Raw genomic sequence first — 18526 nt, forward strand, 5'->3', positions numbered from 1 at the left:
ATTAACAGTCTAATGCAATAATTTTAACATGGTAAATGGGAGTGGATCACAACGAGTCTTCATATACAAATACACAATATTGTCCCATCATACCCAGACTGAGTAGTCTCTAAATTTAGCTGTTAAATGTTCTGTGCATAAAAAGATGATTAATGTTGATAGCCCAATTGTCATTTTTGTGCTGTTTAATGTTTTAACCGTTAGGTGGCTGTTCCTGTACATTTCTTAACTCAGGCTTAACTTGCTTTGGTGGCGTAAAATTGTCGTTCCTTGCGTTAAATGTCATCAAAGGACAAGTCCATGACCCATTTTGTGTCTGAACCCTAAGTGTGGGAAAGACTGCTCTAAACCATAGCAAAATACAAAACTGTTTTGACATCTTATGAATTTACAGTTGTTCACTAAGCAGTTTAACATCCTGAACATTCACACCGATCATTACAATTGTGTTTACTTTCAGCTTCCAACTCTTAATCATTGTCTTTCTCGCTTCCTCTTTACAAATCTGTAATAAACTCGCACACAGAATACACTTTCCACTGACCTGATCAGAGTTAAAATAAGAAACACTGTTGATATCATTCTGGACTTCCCTACTATGTCATGCAAAAATCATGTCATTTGACTCATTTACCGTGTCAGTGACTCACCAGCAGTGAGAAATTGACTTTAACCCACTACAAGGAGTTTTTAACTGATTATGAAACAGTGTCAATTTAATACCGATTCCTGTATATGACCTACATAAACAAACAAGATCATCAGAGAGAAGATTAACTATTTCTTTACAGTTGTACTTAATGGCTGCCACTGGTTTGGATCCTCTTCAAATCAGATCAACAGAACCTGTATTTACATTTTAAGGTTACAGTGAGTAGCATGTTAGCTCGTTAAAAGGAAGAACAAGGAGATTTTTATCTAGATAATTTTATTTTTGACACTATATTTTGTCGTTATAGCAGAGGAAACATTACCACTTATGTCCACAAGGGCCTCCAAAATCAACACAATATGAAATTTCTTTGTAGTAGTTTTAATTCTTCTATCTATACTGTGTGTCAGAGCTTGTACATATGAATAAAATCTTGTCACCATGTTTAAGCTCTGTCTCAGTGCCACCATGTACTGTGGGTGTGCATCTGCTGCACTGGAGGCAGGACTGATGTTGGTGAGAAAGGTTAGCCGGGTTAGAGGAACACGTTATTTTGAGTTGGCCCGCCGCCTCCTCCTCCTGTGGCCCGCGCTGGTTTCCGTGTAGCGAGGGATCGGTGCTGGAATGCAGTAACGGTCACAGAGGGACCCACGCGCTCACCACACTGTGAATCAAAACCCAAACTCCACTTCATTAGGCTCCTGTCATTGCAAAGACTCTCACACCACTCTATAAATACCCCTGTCTCCCCCCTCCAAATTTGTTTTCCCTCTTTTTTCTTTACACATGAAAATGCTCAGGGACTGTTCCAGCTTTCTGATGTGGCTCTTTATTTTGTACGTTGGCGCAAGAAACCACACAATAGTGGCTCCTTTTGAATATTAAAACATTCTCTGACGGAGCACAAAGGTTCTGAAGTTTTTTAATAGGGGTGCACGCTAAATAAAACTTCTCTTTGAGTTTAACAGCTATACAATGTGGGATTTGGTTAGTTCAACTCGAGCTGCGTCTTTCAGTTGCTTACTACAGGAGATTTGTTTTGAGGGTGAAACAAATATGCCTGGTATCCTACTGAGTTTGTCTACTTCAAACATCTGAATATAAGATCTGTTAGAGGTGTTTTGCAAGATGTGGTGTTCTTGGAAAGGACAATTTTACAACATTAAAGCCCAAAATGTCTTCATCTAACCGCTCACAGCAGATTTAAAACACAAGATACAAGAATTCTGAGGAACCCACATTGAGATATAAAAGATCAGAGCAGTGTGTGAAAGTGTTGACCACACATGTAGACAGAGCAACGTCAATTCAACTGTTATTACAGCTCTTTCTGTCACTAATAATGGACAATTATAATAACCATGCCCTATTATTCCTCTCTTTCGACCACTAAAAGTAAAAATTAAAGACAAACAAGAGAGAATGTCCTGATAGTCAGCAAGGAAAAGACAACAAAAGTCTTTTGTCGGGCTCACAAGATGGGTTGAGTATCATTTGGATTTTAATTATTCTGATATTATTCTGAATTTAAATTGTATTTATTTATTTCAGTTCATAACAATTCTCACTTGTGATTCTTTGAGTGTCCTTCATTCTTTACAGCAAAGTTGTCTAAAACATTAATTACCACCTATAAATGAGTTAAGCTAACATTAGCTAAATAACTGTAGCATAGCATTAATTAAACTGGGGTGGCGACTCATACAATTTGTGCCATTAACCTGCTAGTCAAGCAACTTAGATATAGCTAATTGATTAACTGAGAATAATGCCAGGTGTTTGTAATACCTGGTCTAATTTGAATGTAGTGCAAGTTGAATTTGTGTGGGAATCGATAAGCAGAATTGACAATAAAATTTCGTAACGATTTCTTTGGAATCATAATTTTGGAATCGATTCTTATTGTAGATCAGTTCTCAATACTAAACTCTACTCACGAGTCATTCAGTAAAATTACAAATTATAGACATAACTGTATCTAAATAGTCTTTGCTTCATAATGATAAATCTTAAGCTAATCGATTAATTCGTAATAATAATAATTATTCGTAAATAATTTTTTAAGAAAGAAGTCAAACATCTCTCATTTAAGCTTCTAAAATGAGAATGTTCTCTGGTTTCTTTACTCATCTCTGATAGTAAACTGAATATGTTTGGGTTGTGGGGAAAACAAAATGTCTGAAGACGTCGTGTTGGGCTCTGGGAAAACAGTGGTCAACATTTTTCACCATTTTCTGACATTTTATAGACCTAACAAGTAATTGATTAAATGAGAGCAGTTAATCAAGTAGACGTCATCTGCAAGATGGAAGAAATTAACACATTAATGCATCCTAAAATATAATCCACTAATATAATACATATATGTGTCTGAAATGTGCCATTCTGCATAATGAGTACTTGTACTTTTGGTTAATTTAGTATATTTTAATGGTAACACTTGCACTTTTTTGAGTAAAAGTTAGACTGCAGGACTTGTACTTGTAACAGAGTATTTCTACACTCTGGTATTACTTCACTTACTTCAGTAAAAGATCTGAGTACTTCTTCTAACACTGTAAATGTTTTAAGAGATGCAGCCAGTAGATGAGAGCAGGCAGGCAGTTCCTGCCTGGTTAACATACAGACGGGGCGCCATCCTCTGGTGTATATTAACATTACAACCCTCCAGCTAAGAGATGATGATACACCGAAACATTTCAAGTGACCACATGTGACCTCCATGGCTTTGAAACATAGAAGAGATGCCTTTCTAATGTGTCATTCTGCTTTTATTTTCTTTCTTTGTCTTTCTCTCAGTTGTTCCTCACATGTCTACAAACACTATGCACTCTCTCCTCTCTGTCGCTGCCTCTCTGCTTTCTTTCATCACTTTTTCTTCCCTTAAAGCATGCACACATAAAGAAATACAGGCAGCAAAAAGAGGAACACACTCACACATACACACACATACACAGGCTATTAAACTGGTCTTTTGTGGTTTTGCAGTTCTGATTAGAAGGATGTATGAGTCATATTGCATATTAATTTACACACATCTGTATGTTTGTTAGTTACAGCTTGATGGATTCTGTGTGTGAGAGAGAATGTGTGTGCTGTGCATGTGAAGCCTGAACCAACGCCTTGAAAAAGAAACTAATTAAAGTCGCGGAGAAAAATGCAAAGGCAGCAGAACCGCACAAGAGAGTGTGTGCATGTCATTACTGACCTGGCCCAGTTGGAGAAAAAAATGAAGAGAGAAAAAGAAAGAGAAAGAGAAGAGAGAGAATAAAAACCTCAACCAGCGAAATAATGTATATAAAAAAAAGACTCAACAAGAAGAAAGGTTTAAAAAGCAAACTTCGGGAGTTTAAGAGGATCTTTGATGTGTATCAGAAGAGGAAAGCAGCCTTGCGACTGGGACGACAGTAATTTTAAGTCGAAGCAGAAGGCTGGCTGGCTGGCTGACTGGCTGCCTGGCTGACTGACTGTGGGCTTTGATGGCGCTGGCTGTTTGAAGTGGTTTTCGGGGGATGGGAGCAGCGTGTGGTGTCAGTGGGACAGGGGAGGCGCTCAGGGAGAGGAGAGGAGGGGGGGGCGGGCCTGATGGCGACCGTACAGGGCTTGGGGAACCTGGGAGGAGCGGAGGATGGATGGATGGAAAGAGAAGGGAAGAAAGTAGGAGAAGGAGTGGATAAAAATGGAAAAAGTGAAAGGAAGATACGCAAATAGAGGAATTAAAGAGATGATAAAGAGAAAGACAAAAGAGAGAAAGAAGGAGAGAAGACTCCCACAAAGAGAAAGAAAGTCAATTGATGATAGCCAGAAAAAGCTGCAAATCTGAAAAAAAAAAAGAAGTGACAATGAGGTAAATGAAGTCAACCTTACAGATCTGTGTCTGAAACACAGCACGGGCCCAAAATCAGGCTTGGACACATTCGCACCTTCCTATTACTTGTATCATTTAGATGACGTTACATGATATGCTGCCAGGCTGCCTTATGACTTACTTCCCCTTCCATCCCTCTTGCAATGCTGGACACATGCACTGTATAATCATAACTGCACTGTTTCCCTGAGGTATAGTCCAACATAAAGCCATAAAGGAAAAATAAATCGATTCTGTGCAACTTTAGATTTTTTTTTTATTCTCCTTGCTTGTTCAGTTTCTTTTATTAAATTATTATTTTTTATTAAAATTTTTATTAGTGGTCTTGTCATGTTGCAATATGAACAAAAACATGATAACCTGTCACGTGTGAAATTCTTTAAGAAAGATTAGAGAAGACTATCTACAAACTTGTTACACTGTGATAAATGACACAGTGGACCAGCGCATACTGATAGTTTATTTGCGTTGCTTCCTTTCTAGCACAAAATACTTCCGGTGTATGGATCCTTATCATACCTGAGCTACCAAAGATTAATTTGAATGATCTAATATTGCACGCAACTCGCAAACCCCAACATCTTTGCTTTGTCTGAGATAAAGCAAAGCACACTTTTGTGTTTATTAGACCAGAAAAAGACATTTAAAGGCATAATCCATTAAAAGCAGCGGTGGAAGAAGTACTCAGCTCTTACTTAAGTAAAAGTAACAAAACTATAGTGTAGAAATTTCTGTCAAAATCTTAGTAAGTACAAAAGTATTAGCATTAAACTCAGTGCTGCTACAAGGAACTTTCCTACTTTGGTGATTGAGGCTCCTGTGGACAAAAGCAGCAGTGTTTCCACTGTAATAATGACAAAATATAGCTTCAAAAATAAAAATCATCAAGCTATCAAACAACTCATTGTAACTTTGTATTTGTAACTTTTCATAAATGGTTAAGAACTCATTGTAGTAGCTTAAAAGTACTCATTATGCAGAATGGCCCATTTCAGAATAAAATGATTATAATTATTGATGCATTAATGTGTTCAGCACTTTAATGTTGCAGCTGGTAAAGGTGGATCTGCTTTTAATTACTGAATATGCTGCTTGTTAGGTTGTTTGGTCCCCTGGGGATAAAAAAAAGTATCTTAATAAAAAAATCATAATTTATTTTCTCTATTATATTTTGCATTAATAAGCAAATGCTCTCAGCAGTGGTGGAAAGAATACTGAAAGTCTACTGAAAGTGCAGTTATATCACTGATATCTTACTCTGTTACAAGTAAAACTACTGGTGTTAAAAAGTAGGAAAAGTACAATGTATTTTTCTCAAAAGCTACTAAGAGTTTTAGTTACTTTTTAACTGTTGATGTTTAATTCATTATCACTTGCAAGTATTCAGTCAAGCGGGTTTCTGTTTCTCCTTATCTTCAGTAAGTTAGGCCTACCCCTTGCCCAGTTCCCGTCAGTGGTCATGCTCACCTCTCCAAACTTGTGCCTGCTGCAATTTTTGTCTGTATGTCATCGTTTTCACTGGCCTGTTTGCAATCAAATAGCTACAACTATGCAGATGAAAGGTTTGGGTGTTAATTGAATTAATTGATCTCAGCACTCAATCATGATTCTAAAACTAACTAAGAAGATTACATAGTCTAAGTACTTACATACTTAAGTATGAGTAAAATTGCAGACTTACAGGCGCAGTTGTAATTAGTTACTTCCACCACTATTAAAAAGCCCTATTTGTAACACTAGTAAGTATGTATACAACACAGACAGAAAGACTGACTGACTGACTGAATGAACAAATTTATGTGAAGCATCTGCAGAGGCAATATCTTCACTGCCTCTAAAAGTGTCTGGTGGAGACAAAGTGGAAATGTGCTAAAAAGAGATGTTGTCAGCAAAATAGACAGACCGAGACAGAGAGAGTGAGGGAGTGAGAGAAGGGGAGTCAGATAGACAGTGCGATAGTGTGTGTAAAATATAAGACCTAAAGCCTTGAGCCTTACAGGTGGGCCTAAAAATCAGTGAAGCGTGCTCACTCCATGATGGAATGTGTTTACTCCCTTCCAGGTGATTATGTGTATGTGCAGTATCGGTGTGTGCGTGTGTGTGGACAGAGAGTGGGATGTGCAGGTCAGACGAAGGTGGTGGTGCCAGGTGATCACAGGTACAGGGAGACAGAAGGGAAGAGGGGGGAGCTGGCTGGCTGACCTAATCCCATGCCTTTCTTGGTGTCAGTCCAAGTTGGACTTTTTTTCTCACCTGGACTGAAAGAAGTACAGTACCAACCCAGAGTTTATGATGCTGGACAGGGCAGAACAGCAGGACAGAAAGATAGAAATTTGTTAACCATCTGAGATTTTTAACACTCTTTATACCATAGAGGCTGACACCTTTTAAGCGATAGTTTGTATTTTTTTGTAGTGGGGTTGTATGAGATAGTTATCCAAAGTTAGTGTATTAGTCCCAGTTTGAAGAAGCAGCAAGAGTACTGCTGTAGGAAGCTAAGCAATGTATTGCTGTGGACAAGGTCAGCAGCAAAATATATTTTAGCCACTTAAAAAAGGCCCACCTTAAAAAATCAACATCAGTTTACGCGTATGTTATAACAAAAATATGTTCACAGCTTTACCTTGCCACCTTCTGTATTATTTCAGAAATTTTTTTAATTTATTTTTTAGGGCTTTCATGCCTTTAATTACGGGACAGCCAAAGATACAACAGGAAAGGGGGAGAGAGTCGGGGAATGACATGCAGCAAAGGGTCATGGGTGGGAGTCAAACCCACAGCCACTGCAGAGGACTCACAGCCTCAGTACGTGCAGCTCACGCTCTACCAACTGAGCCATCAGGCTACCTCTGCCAGGAAAAATAACTATTCTTGCAAAGGAGTCTGGTTGTTTTGGAGACTCATAATTGGCTTATGTAATGGCAATTTCATATTGGAAAAGGCTGTCTGACAGAAAAGTAACTGAGCTTGTGCTGACCGCCATCTGCTGTAGGTAATACACTATGGATAAATACCTCGTACAACCCCACTTGAAAAAATCCAAACTATGCCTTTAATATCTCTGGTTGCATTAGACTGTTGTCAACAAGTATTACTGCAGTGTTAATTTTTTTTTATTATATTTTCATTAATGTGATGATGTATCTTTATTTGGTAGGTATTGTATTTGCTGAATTACCCAAAGAGAGACATTATGGTCTGAGTATATGAGTATAGAGCTGATTACATGATTAGCAGAAGGTCTGGATAAATTCATAATCCTCTACGTCATTTATCAGGCAAAAATAAAAACTGTTCTCTCACAGATTTGACTTTACTTTGACTGGTAATCTGGCAAAACTAGCTTGCCGTCGTTATCATGGGCTCTGAGCACTGTGTTATAGACTAGACAATTAATTCAAGATTAATCGATAAAAAAAATAATCCTTAGTTGAAGCCCTGTTTTGATTACTTCATATATAATGAGTTTATATCATGAGACATTGTAATATATTAGAAACCTACAAACACTGTATGCTTTATCCATATCATCTGCCCTGACTGTAGACCACATATTTCTGGTCTTGAGAAACAAGATCCCTTTGTTTGTCAGTCATCAGAAAGTGAATGCATTGCACAGCTAAACATTTTAATTGATTATTTCTCTTTCGACACAGCTATTTAGTTCTACAGTATTTTTAGTAAGCTGCTGTATTTATGGTGTTAATCATGAGTAAAAGGGTAGATGCACATGAGACAAAGTGAAAGAGGCTAATATTTGGCATGAAAACATAAAAGCAATAAGAAAATGGACTTGGAGAGAGATACAAGGAATGAGATAAAGGTGGAAAGAGATGAGACATGTAAAAAAAAAAAAAAAAAAAAAAAAAAAAAACAGTTAAAAGCGTTAAAGACTGCAGAGGTTGGTGAGGTTTTCTGGCCAAGACAGATCCTGCACAAATGGTACCCCACTCTTGTCTGCTGCTGATAGACACCACATATCACACTGAACCTCTTTCACCCTCTCTCTGCTATATTGAGTTCCTTCACAGGCAGATACTGGCACCCTCTGAGCCAGCTGAGTGAGTGGCCCTGCCTGCCTGCCAGGCTGCTCTCCTCTCTCTCTTGTCTCTTTTTCTTTCTCACCCCTCTCTCTCTCTGCCACCCATCTGGGCCTTGTAATACATGACAGCTGAAGCAGCATTTCCAAATTTAATTTGAGGTGTGATAAAACAGCACATATCTATAAATTGTGTGCAGAGAGCCTGCCTATGTGGATCGTTTTAACCTCTTTCTTCTGTCAAACATGTGCAGCATATCAAACGCATAATACCAGGGCTGTCTGCACAAAAGGAAGATCCACAAATAGACTTAATGGTGGGGAGTCTCGCCAAAGCAATGACAAAGAATGTAATAATAACACTGCAAATGGAATATGTCAAGAATGAAAGGGGATCCATTTGCAACATCAAACTATACAGTGTGTAAACTTTTTCTATCAGATAAAACGCCTTTGATGTGAAAATAGAATTGCCTGTAAATGAGTGAGAAGCCGCAAGAGCTACAGTTAAATGTGTGAAAAGTGCACATATCCAGACACCTACAGTGAATGTACAAGCATACACACACATGCACACACACACCCCCTGAGCTCTGTGGCTATTAGCACTATCTTACAGTTTAAAGGAGTGTGATCCTTAAGACAAACTTTCAGCTCTCAAGTTTCTAACGGTGTGTCCATGGTGCTACTCTAGTCTATTAGGAGAATTGAAGAGTAGAGCTGCAACAATTAGTCGATTGATTCGATCAAACGAAAATTACATGCCAACTATTTTTATAATCGCTTAATCATTTCAAGCGAAAATGTCCAGCATTTGCTGGTTTCAGCTTCTTAAATGTGGTGATTCACTGTTTTTCTTTTTCTTTCAAGATGCAACTGAAGACGTCACTTTGGGCTCTGGACATTTTTCACAAGTTTTTTGACATTTTACAGACTAAAGTATTTATCAGTTGAAATAGTCTGCAGATTAAATGATATTGAAAGTAATCATTAGTTGCAGCCCTATTTAAACAATTTGTACGTTCTGCCACTTGAGGTCTCTCTCATTAAAACAGTAACAAAAGACATAGTCAGACATATTATAGGTAGATGCTGCACTGGCCTTTGGATTGTACCCCAACATTGCCGCCATATACGTCAGGTCAACACTGGCCTGGATTATTTGGACATTTGGACTGTTGGTTGGAGAAAACAAGCAATCTGAAGATTTTACTTTTGGCTCGGGGAATTGTGATGAGCATTTTTCACAATTTTTTGACATTCTATATACTAAACCATTTAATTCATCAATTAATCGTGAAAATAATACGCAGATTAATTGATAATGAAAATAACTCCAAGTTACAGCCCTATTTTAACACACACTATGTACGTTCTGCTGCTAGAGGTCACTCTCCCATTAAAACAATACCAAAAGACATAGTCTGATACAGACATATTACAGGTAGATGATGCATTGGCCTTTGGATTGTACCCTAACATTGCTGCCATATACATCAGGTCAACACTGGCCTGTAAACAGACACATGAAAAATGGGGAAGTGCAGTTTTTCTGGATAAATACCGCTGACACATTTACATTTCTCCACCAGTTTCGATAGGTCACGTTTATATTCAACTGTTCATGATGTATGTGGAGCAAGTTAGAAAAAAAACATTTTCCTCCTCCATGTACATCAATAACCCCTGAATATAATTTGACTCATTGAAATCAGTTGAGAAATCTAATTTTATGGTGCTATTTATCCAGAAAAAAGGCAGCTCCCCCATTTGTTCACAGACCAGTCTTGACTGGATCAATATGGCAGCGACGTTGACACATTGCAGAAACAGGCCAATGTGGTCAGTGCGGCGTCTACTATGGTTTGATGACATCTTGAAGTAGTGTGGAATCATGGGAGTTGTTTCCTTCATTCTTAAACAATCACCATTGCATATGAAAACCTATCTGAAATGGCTCAGACAGAAACCATGTTTGTAGACAGGGTAAAAAATTACATAATTAACTTTTTATTTATGTCACGTTTAGATAAGTTCATCAGCTTCCTTCCTTACTCTGGCCTATCTGACATGTCCTATGTTTTCGCAGAAGTTATAGCGACTAGCAACTAGTAGAACATGCACCATTATCTTGAATAAATTACAGATTTCTCTGTGTTTGACCATTGTTAGACATATGTGGGAAGATGTAAGTACACAATTCAACAAAATATACAAAAAATGTCTAGCGTTTTCAGACATTTTAAAGCAGAAATGTTAGATATTACAGCTTTAAAAATGAAAATTTAGTCATTATCTACTCACCCTCATGCTGACTGAAGGTCAGGTTTAGTTTTTCAGTCCACAAAACACTGGTTTCCTGGAGTTTGACAGGAAAACAGCATTGCAGAATCTCCCAAGCAATGTGACCAGTTTTCAAACGTAAAAAAACAACAGAATAAAAACACAAAATGCCTCCATACCGCTTGACTGGTGTAATCCAAGTGTCCTAATGCCCCAACATGCCAAGTTGACACAAAAATATTATTTACATCATATTTTAGCCTGAATCCTCACTGTAGATCCTCAGCTTGGAGCCACGTTCACATACACTTTCACACTGTCTGAACTGGGTGCATGTGTTGTGACGGTGTGCAAACGACATGTCATGGCTTTAGGAGACTAGGATTATGCCAGACAAGCAGTATGGAGGCATTTTTTTTTTCCAGTTGTTTTTTATTACATTTGAAAACTGGTCACCATTCACTTATACTGATTGGGAAATTCTGCAACACTATTTTCCTCTGAAACTCCAGCGGTGTTTTGTGAACTAACAAAACAAACCCGAGCCTCGATCAGAGGGTGAGTAAATAATGGCTGAATTTTCATTTTTGGTGAACTACCCCTTTAAGTGTTCCTGATGACCCCACGAGATGTGACCGTCATCTACCAGATCAGATCATGACTGTTTGATGGAAAGTTTAATTTTGTAAGCAGTCCACATGGATTTAAAAGACTAAGGAAATTCTGCTGTAACATCTCTACAAAAGAGATCATGCAACTCCAAACAGTCATGTGCAGGAGCTAATATGGCGTAAAACCCCTCTGCGTGTCTTAATCCTGCAATGGCACTGCAGAACTTTCCAAATAATTCCTCCTGGAGTGGATCAACAGCGTGGCAGCCACGCGGCAAGAACCTACAGTAAGACATGGGACTGCTTTGGCTACATCTGAAGCATCAGAATGAGCAATAATCGAATAAACATGTGAAAAATACCAGAGGGACTCAATCAAGGGATTCCCCATTACTGCAGTGCGGATCTGGCATCAAACACGCGGAGCCAGGATGGGAGAAAGCTAGGACACTTGGAGCTGTGGGAACGTTGAGGAGCAAATGAGGAAACACTTAGGTTTTCCCACATTCTGTCGCCCGTCCCGTCTCTTCTGTCTCTACCCCTCACGCCCCTCCATCTCTTGTCTTCTCACGCCGAAGAGCTGTTTTCGCTGTCTCCAGCCCTGTCAACCCCATCAGTTCCCCACCTCTGTCATCCTCCTCTCTTTTCTTCCTCCTCTGTCCCTCCCACCCGCTGGTTCTGACGCCTGTGCTGAGCCCCTTGAAGAGTCCTGGTAATAAACTGTGGTGCCTGGGCTCTTCATTGCTGTCTCGCTCTCCCCACCCCTCATCCCAGAGCGCCGATACATCTGCCGCTAAAGTAAGGCCCGGTCCAAAAAGGCCCGGCCCCTCCGCTCTGTACAGTACAAGCGCGTTCAAATGTTTTCCCCCTATTCTCTCCCTTTCTCTTTTTCCCTCTCTTTTTTGCTGCTCAAGTCCTTTGTGTACAGTGTGCTATGCTCCGTGTGGCAGCACTGTGCCAGAAAAACCCACACAAACACACACACACACATGTATGCACACACATACACAGTCACAGACACACAGCTGGGCCCCAGCTGCATACAAAGACTGGGGTTTGGAAATCAATGAAGGAGAAAGAAGAAAAGGGGAAAGGAGTTTAAATAAATTGGCACTTGAAAAAAGAAGAGAAACGAGAAAGAGGGAGTGAGGGAAATGGAGAGAGAGAAAGCTCCCTCTTTTAAAAAGGAACATCAACTCAACAACAGAGGGAGGTTTTCATGGACTAACAAAACATAACGCGCGAGGCAACGGGGCTAAATATGTTTGTGAGGGTGCTCATGAAATGTAATCCTACATTTGATTCAAGAGCGAGGGTTTGAATGAGTCTGATCACTCACTCTGGCGAAGATCCTTGCTGAGTTTGAAGGCAGGGGAAAGCCCATACATAACACAGCAAGAAGACTTTAAATAAATAAATTACAGCGTTTTCTAAACAGTGCTGTCTCTTCTGTACTGCAACAACAGGGTCATTTTTGAGAGATGCATATTAAAGGGTTGCTTCATTAACGCTGTCTACCAAAACCTACGTCCTCTGAGTCATTTATCAGGCAAAAATGCAAACCATTCCCTGGTTCCAGCTTGTCAAATGTGAAGACTTTCTAATTTCTGTTTTATATCATTGTAAATGGAATAACGTTGGGTTTGGGACTGTTAATTGAACAAAACTAGTATCGGCTCTGGGAACTTGTAACAAATACTTTTCAGTATTTACTGATGTTTTATAAACTAGAAAGTATTCTAAGATTAGTCCATAAAAAAATAATCCTTAGTTGTAGTGCTATCCTGATTATTTCATGCATAAGTGGTTCTTTAATTCATTTTCGTACATCATGACATATGAAAATGAAGATGAATCTATCTTCAATTTATTTAGAAATTACAGTTTTTTACTGTTAAAAAAATAATAATAATCATGGCATACTTATGCTGAGGAAAACAGACATCACTTCCTCAATTCTTCAAACTCTATGCAGTAATTTTTAAAGCGACTTGATGATGGGATGATTTTCACCATTATTTTTCTCAATAAGGAAAAAGGAACATTACCCCTAATGTGTAATGTAATCATTGGTTTAAACACACATCATGTTAAGAATAAGTTTTGCTGCCAGGATTTTGAGGCAATTTAATGTAGAAATATTACATATTGTAACTTTAAGCACAGAGCTGTCAAGTAATAGATTATTCAACCATAAGAAAATTATTTGTTTCAGTAATTTTTCAGAAAAAATATCAAACATTTGCTGGTTCCACTCTCTCAAGTGTAAGGACTTGCTGCTTTTTCCTCTGTCACTTGTGATAATAAATAAAGAGTTTTGGGGCTTTGGATTGTTGGTTGGACAAAAGAAGCAACATGAAGATGTCACTTGGGGCTCTAAAAATTGTGATAAGCATTTTCCACAATTTTTGACAGACACTTGTTGAAAGTTGGACAAGTTTAAATGAACAATGTGTAAGTTCTGCACCTAGGGGTCTCTCTCACATTAAAACAATGATGAAGACAGTTTGATGACGTTGGGAGGTAGCATGGAATCACAGGGGTTGTTTTGTCATTGATAAACAACCACCTTTTGCTGACAAGAAATCATGTTCATGGACAAATACTTTTCAAGTTTTATTGACATTACATTTTGTCACATCCACCAACTTCCTTCCTCACTGTAGAATGTGATGTATCCTGTGTTTTCACATAAGATACAGTGACTATCAGCTGGTAGGAAACTCAGTGTTACCTTGCATAAATTATGGAGTTTTCTAGCTTTGACCATTGTTGGAAACATTTGTGATAATGTAAGTACACAACTCAACAAAATATATAACATATGTCTAGAGTTTTTAGACATTTTAATATGGAAATGTTACATATTGTAGCTTTAACTGACTGTTTATATGGGCCTAAAGAGGGACTGTTGAGCCATTGGATTTCAGTGCTCAGCTAATTAATTCACACTCTTTGAAACTCAAATCTCTCCCTCACAGCCAGTAAATACAGTTCTTCATTTCAAATGGATATATGTTTCCTTCCTTTGTCTCACGGCTGTTTCCAATCTGCCAGGAATGAAGAGTAGTAATTTCGTCACGTTGCTTAAGATTGGTGAACATTGACAGTTTTATTGGGGGAGACAGAGACATAATCAATAGGCGCCTTGGAGAGAGAAGAAAAAGTCAGCCTATGTTTTTTTCTCTTTCTTCTGGTTTGGAAAAGATCCCCAAATCGCTGTCTTATGAGTCTGGCCTGCCAAATTCATTTGGTTTTATCAAGGACCTTTAACTCCCTGCTCACACAGCCGCCTCCAGCCCAGCACATTCCAAATCCTACACAGAGCTTTAATACACACACACTTCTGCACTGACATGAGGATGTAAACGAAGCGAGCACTCACTCACATGCACTGACGAACGTGTGACATACACATGTGCTGTGAATAAGCATGCCATCAGCGCAGGCATGCATGCAGCTTCACTGGTAATTTGTAGTGCAATTGGGAAAAATGCAGTCTACGCTTATGTCCTAACTGATAAAGTTTTGTAATATACATTAAAGATAACCACATGACATTTCCAGTTTTCAGATTCTCAGCTAAATATCAATTTTGATCACTTTCCTTTTTCTTTAAAATCATTGGTAAAACGTTGACCGGAAGTGATGTTTATCTTTCCTCTGCAGGAATTAAAGGAACTGGACTTATTTTTTGCTGTTATTCTGATAAGTGTCAGGTCCTCGTCAGGAAGTATGCCTTTTTTGCTGATAGCTTTCACAGTAGTGTGATGGTGCTGATTTGTGAAACGGAGTGAAGTCAGTCGACAAACTGCTACGTGACAGTCAAAGGTGAGACTGTGTGTGTATGTACACATGCACACGCAAATACCCGTTATCGCTTGGCAGCCAGAGGGGCTCTCACCCTGGTGACACTCCTGCTGAGCTTCACACCTCTCTGAATAAAATGAGGAAACACTTACAGCAAACTAATAAACTACACAAGTAAACGGACTCCTTACAGCAAATAGGTTTAGGACAGATGTGCGTCAGATCAGAGACAAACAAGTATGCCGCATGGTTTGCAGTGGCTTTCATGAACCTCGAGAGAGTTAAGAATAAAGCCAGGAATGTTTGTGCGTGTGTATGTTTTTGAAGACAAAATATCCTTTCCGTGATAGCAAGATGATGAAAAACCTTAAACTTAATCTTGTGTTTTTTCTGGGTTTACGGCTGTGTTTGCATGCAGGGTAATGGTTATGGTTTCGTTAGGATATCTCTTGGCTTTCTCTGCAATACCCAACAATCATGCATCAAATACAGAGCCAGCGATAGGACAGTGTCTGGCACGCATCACCCATACACCCCATATGTATTAATATAATTTAATACGAGGTTTATTTAGGTTTAAGGGTTTAAGGTTAAGTTTACATTTTGGTTGTTAGGAAAAGGACTGTGAGATAAATTCAGGTTAAGGGAAGTGTTCATTGTTGTGGATGGCTAATTTTTTGCTTGTTTTGGTTCAGGGACGATGGATTTGAGCTGCAATGTCAATTAATCAATAAGATGTTAACTATTAAATTAATCGCTAACTATTTTGACAATCAATTTATCATTTTGAGTATTTTTTTAAATAAAAAAATATCCAAATTCTCTGATTTCAGCCTCTGATATATGAATGTTTTCTGTTTCATTTTCTCCTCTATGACAGTAAACTGAAAATAATTGGGTTGTGAACAGAACAAGTCATTTGAGAATGTCACCAGGGGAACCAGTGATCAACAATTTTGTGTGAATTTCACAGCAAACTAATTAATCTATAAAATGATTAGGATATTAACCGATAATGAAAATAATTTCATTGCAGCCCTAGTTGGATTTAATTCTGATATCAATTTTCAATCTTCATCAGCAGCATAGAAAAACAAATGTTTAAATGTGTATGCATGCACAGGTGTGTGTATCCTTACTTATGTTTGTGAGTTCAGAGCCACACACAAACAAGGCAAGCATGAAAAACAAAGTGTCCACAAAGTTTTTAAATTCTGCAAACTGTCTGGAACTTCCTCTCAGTACTGTTGTAAAGGGTGACAACTCACATCATCTAAAGCTTTAGATGAGCTGAGGCTCTCTCCTAATTCTGCATAAGGTGACTGATAGTCATGTCAGATTTACAGAGAGATTACAACTATAATTCCATAGCTCATGCAGCAGAATTAATTCAATATACTCATTGCACACTACTTTAAGTAAATGCATCATATTTTAAAATATTTACATTTCATAGTCAGTTTTACATATTTTTCTGACTTACTACTTTATATGTATATATTTCGTAGTCTGGAAGTTGAAGGATTTGACAAAAAACATGATCAAATGTATGACACTGTAGCTGAAGAAATGCCTAAGCTTGAGAAGATGAGAAAATCAACTGAAAATACAGCCTGAACTATTATTCTTATTATTTTCTTATTTACTTCAAATGTAATCCACTTTCTACTTAAGTAGATGTTGAAAAAAAACTGTATCAAAAGCTCGAAAACTTTATGTAAAATGCCAGATGAGTTTACAAGCAGGTCGCAGAACATAGATAATAGGGGAATAAGATCCTGGAAAGTTTCAGTCTCAGAGCAGGTTAAGCTTTCAGCGTGAACAGCGACAAAACTCCAGCCTTCATGTAAGAGAAAGTCGCAGTGAAGTATGTTAACAGTGACCCGTAAGAAGCCTTTCTGTTTGACCAAACACTACGTCCAAAAAGTCTGTTTCTAACTTCACTAGAAGGGTTAAGACCGTGCGGATCCTTTAGAAAATACTTTTTTTCCCAGGTAGCCTGTATAAAATATACAAGAATCAAGAGATTTCACAAAACGCGTGCAGCCACAGGTTGTTGTGATCTTTTCTTGTGAATTACCTCGCACTGCTTTACCCAGGTTTGCCCAGGTGAACAGGTAGAATAATCCCAGTGGCTGCCAACCTGACGAAAGTTTACTGCTCATCCCTGCAATTTGCGCTGCGAGGCGATCACAAGCTCTGAACGCACGAACATGTGCCTGAAATATGAATGTAGTCGAAGTACTACACAGTGATAATAACACAATGTTTGAAGTTCTACAAACTGCAGAAGAAACAAACACGGTCCGCACGGGAGCTTACGTCCGCTGCTGCAGCAAACATCTGCCTGCATCATTTACAAACTTATAAAAACTTTAATCCAGCTGTTGCACGCTTCTTACCGCGATTCCTCCTGGGGTTGGCTTGTTTCCTTCGTTTGCCCCGACTTTCTTCTGTCATCATCACGCTTTATTTGGTTTCAAAAAGTTGTCCAGATCAGTGGAGCCGATGCGAGCGTGTGTGTTGTCCTGAGTGCCTGCCTGCCCGAGAATGAATGGTGATGAGGCATCGCCTTCGGTCACAGCGGGAGACTCAGACCTTGATGGGACTCCAACAAGCGGAGGCGACGAGCCGTGAGGAGGAGTGATGTCAGCAGCAGAGGTTGGCCCTGAGGTCAGTCCTGGCATCGTAAACGAACACCTTCCTCATTTACAAAGTCATCAATGATGGAAAGACCTGCTCATCGGGCCCATCAGACGGTTATAACGCCCGTTATAGCCTACTTTGGCGATATATTGCCACAAATTCGCTGTCCTGCACCTCCTCTTCAGAGTGTCGATGTATCAGCATGTTCTGGTTTTCTCCATCTCAACGAGGGGATAAACTGGGCTGCTTCAACTTTTCCCCCATGTGACACCTAAAGCAGAAACATTGAATTTATGAATTTAACTTACTGCCTCTGGGAAATTACTCTACAGTTGAATTTCTTAATATATTATAACTATTAATATATTAGTTTTTCCATTGTTTCCATTTTCCTCATGACTTGTGTAATTTTGATGCTAGGGTACACTGGGGACAGTTGCAACAGGGGATAGTTGCAAGTCTTATTCATCTGATCAGCAGGCTTGGGCAGTAACAGATTACATGTAACTGGTATAAAGTAATCAGATTACAAAAATAAGTAACTATAATCAGACCTGATTACATTTCAAAAATGCGTAATTAGATTATAGCTAATCAATATTAAAATGTTAAAGTTA

The 18526-nt window shown here is 38.7% G+C and overlaps 1 protein-coding gene across 1 annotated transcript in view; it reads right to left on the reverse strand.

Moving 5' to 3' along the window:
- The window catches only part of LOC146331954 (zinc finger E-box-binding homeobox 2), a 39206-nt gene extending 21242 nt beyond the window's left edge, over positions 1–17964 (reverse strand). The window contains exon 1 of the mRNA XM_084737269.1: positions 17666–17964. Coding sequence (XP_084593395.1) covers positions 17666–17726 — 61 coding nt within the window. The 5' untranslated portion in view covers positions 17727–17964. The remainder of the gene's footprint in view (positions 1–17665) is intronic.
- Between the last annotated feature and the right edge of the window lie 562 nt (positions 17965–18526).

The sequence above is a fragment of the Lutjanus erythropterus genome, chromosome 2 (genome assembly GCF_056507025.1).
Source record: "Lutjanus erythropterus isolate fLutEry1 chromosome 2, fLutEry1.hap2, whole genome shotgun sequence".
NCBI classification, from domain to species: Eukaryota; Metazoa; Chordata; class Actinopteri; order Lutjaniformes; family Lutjanidae; genus Lutjanus; species Lutjanus erythropterus.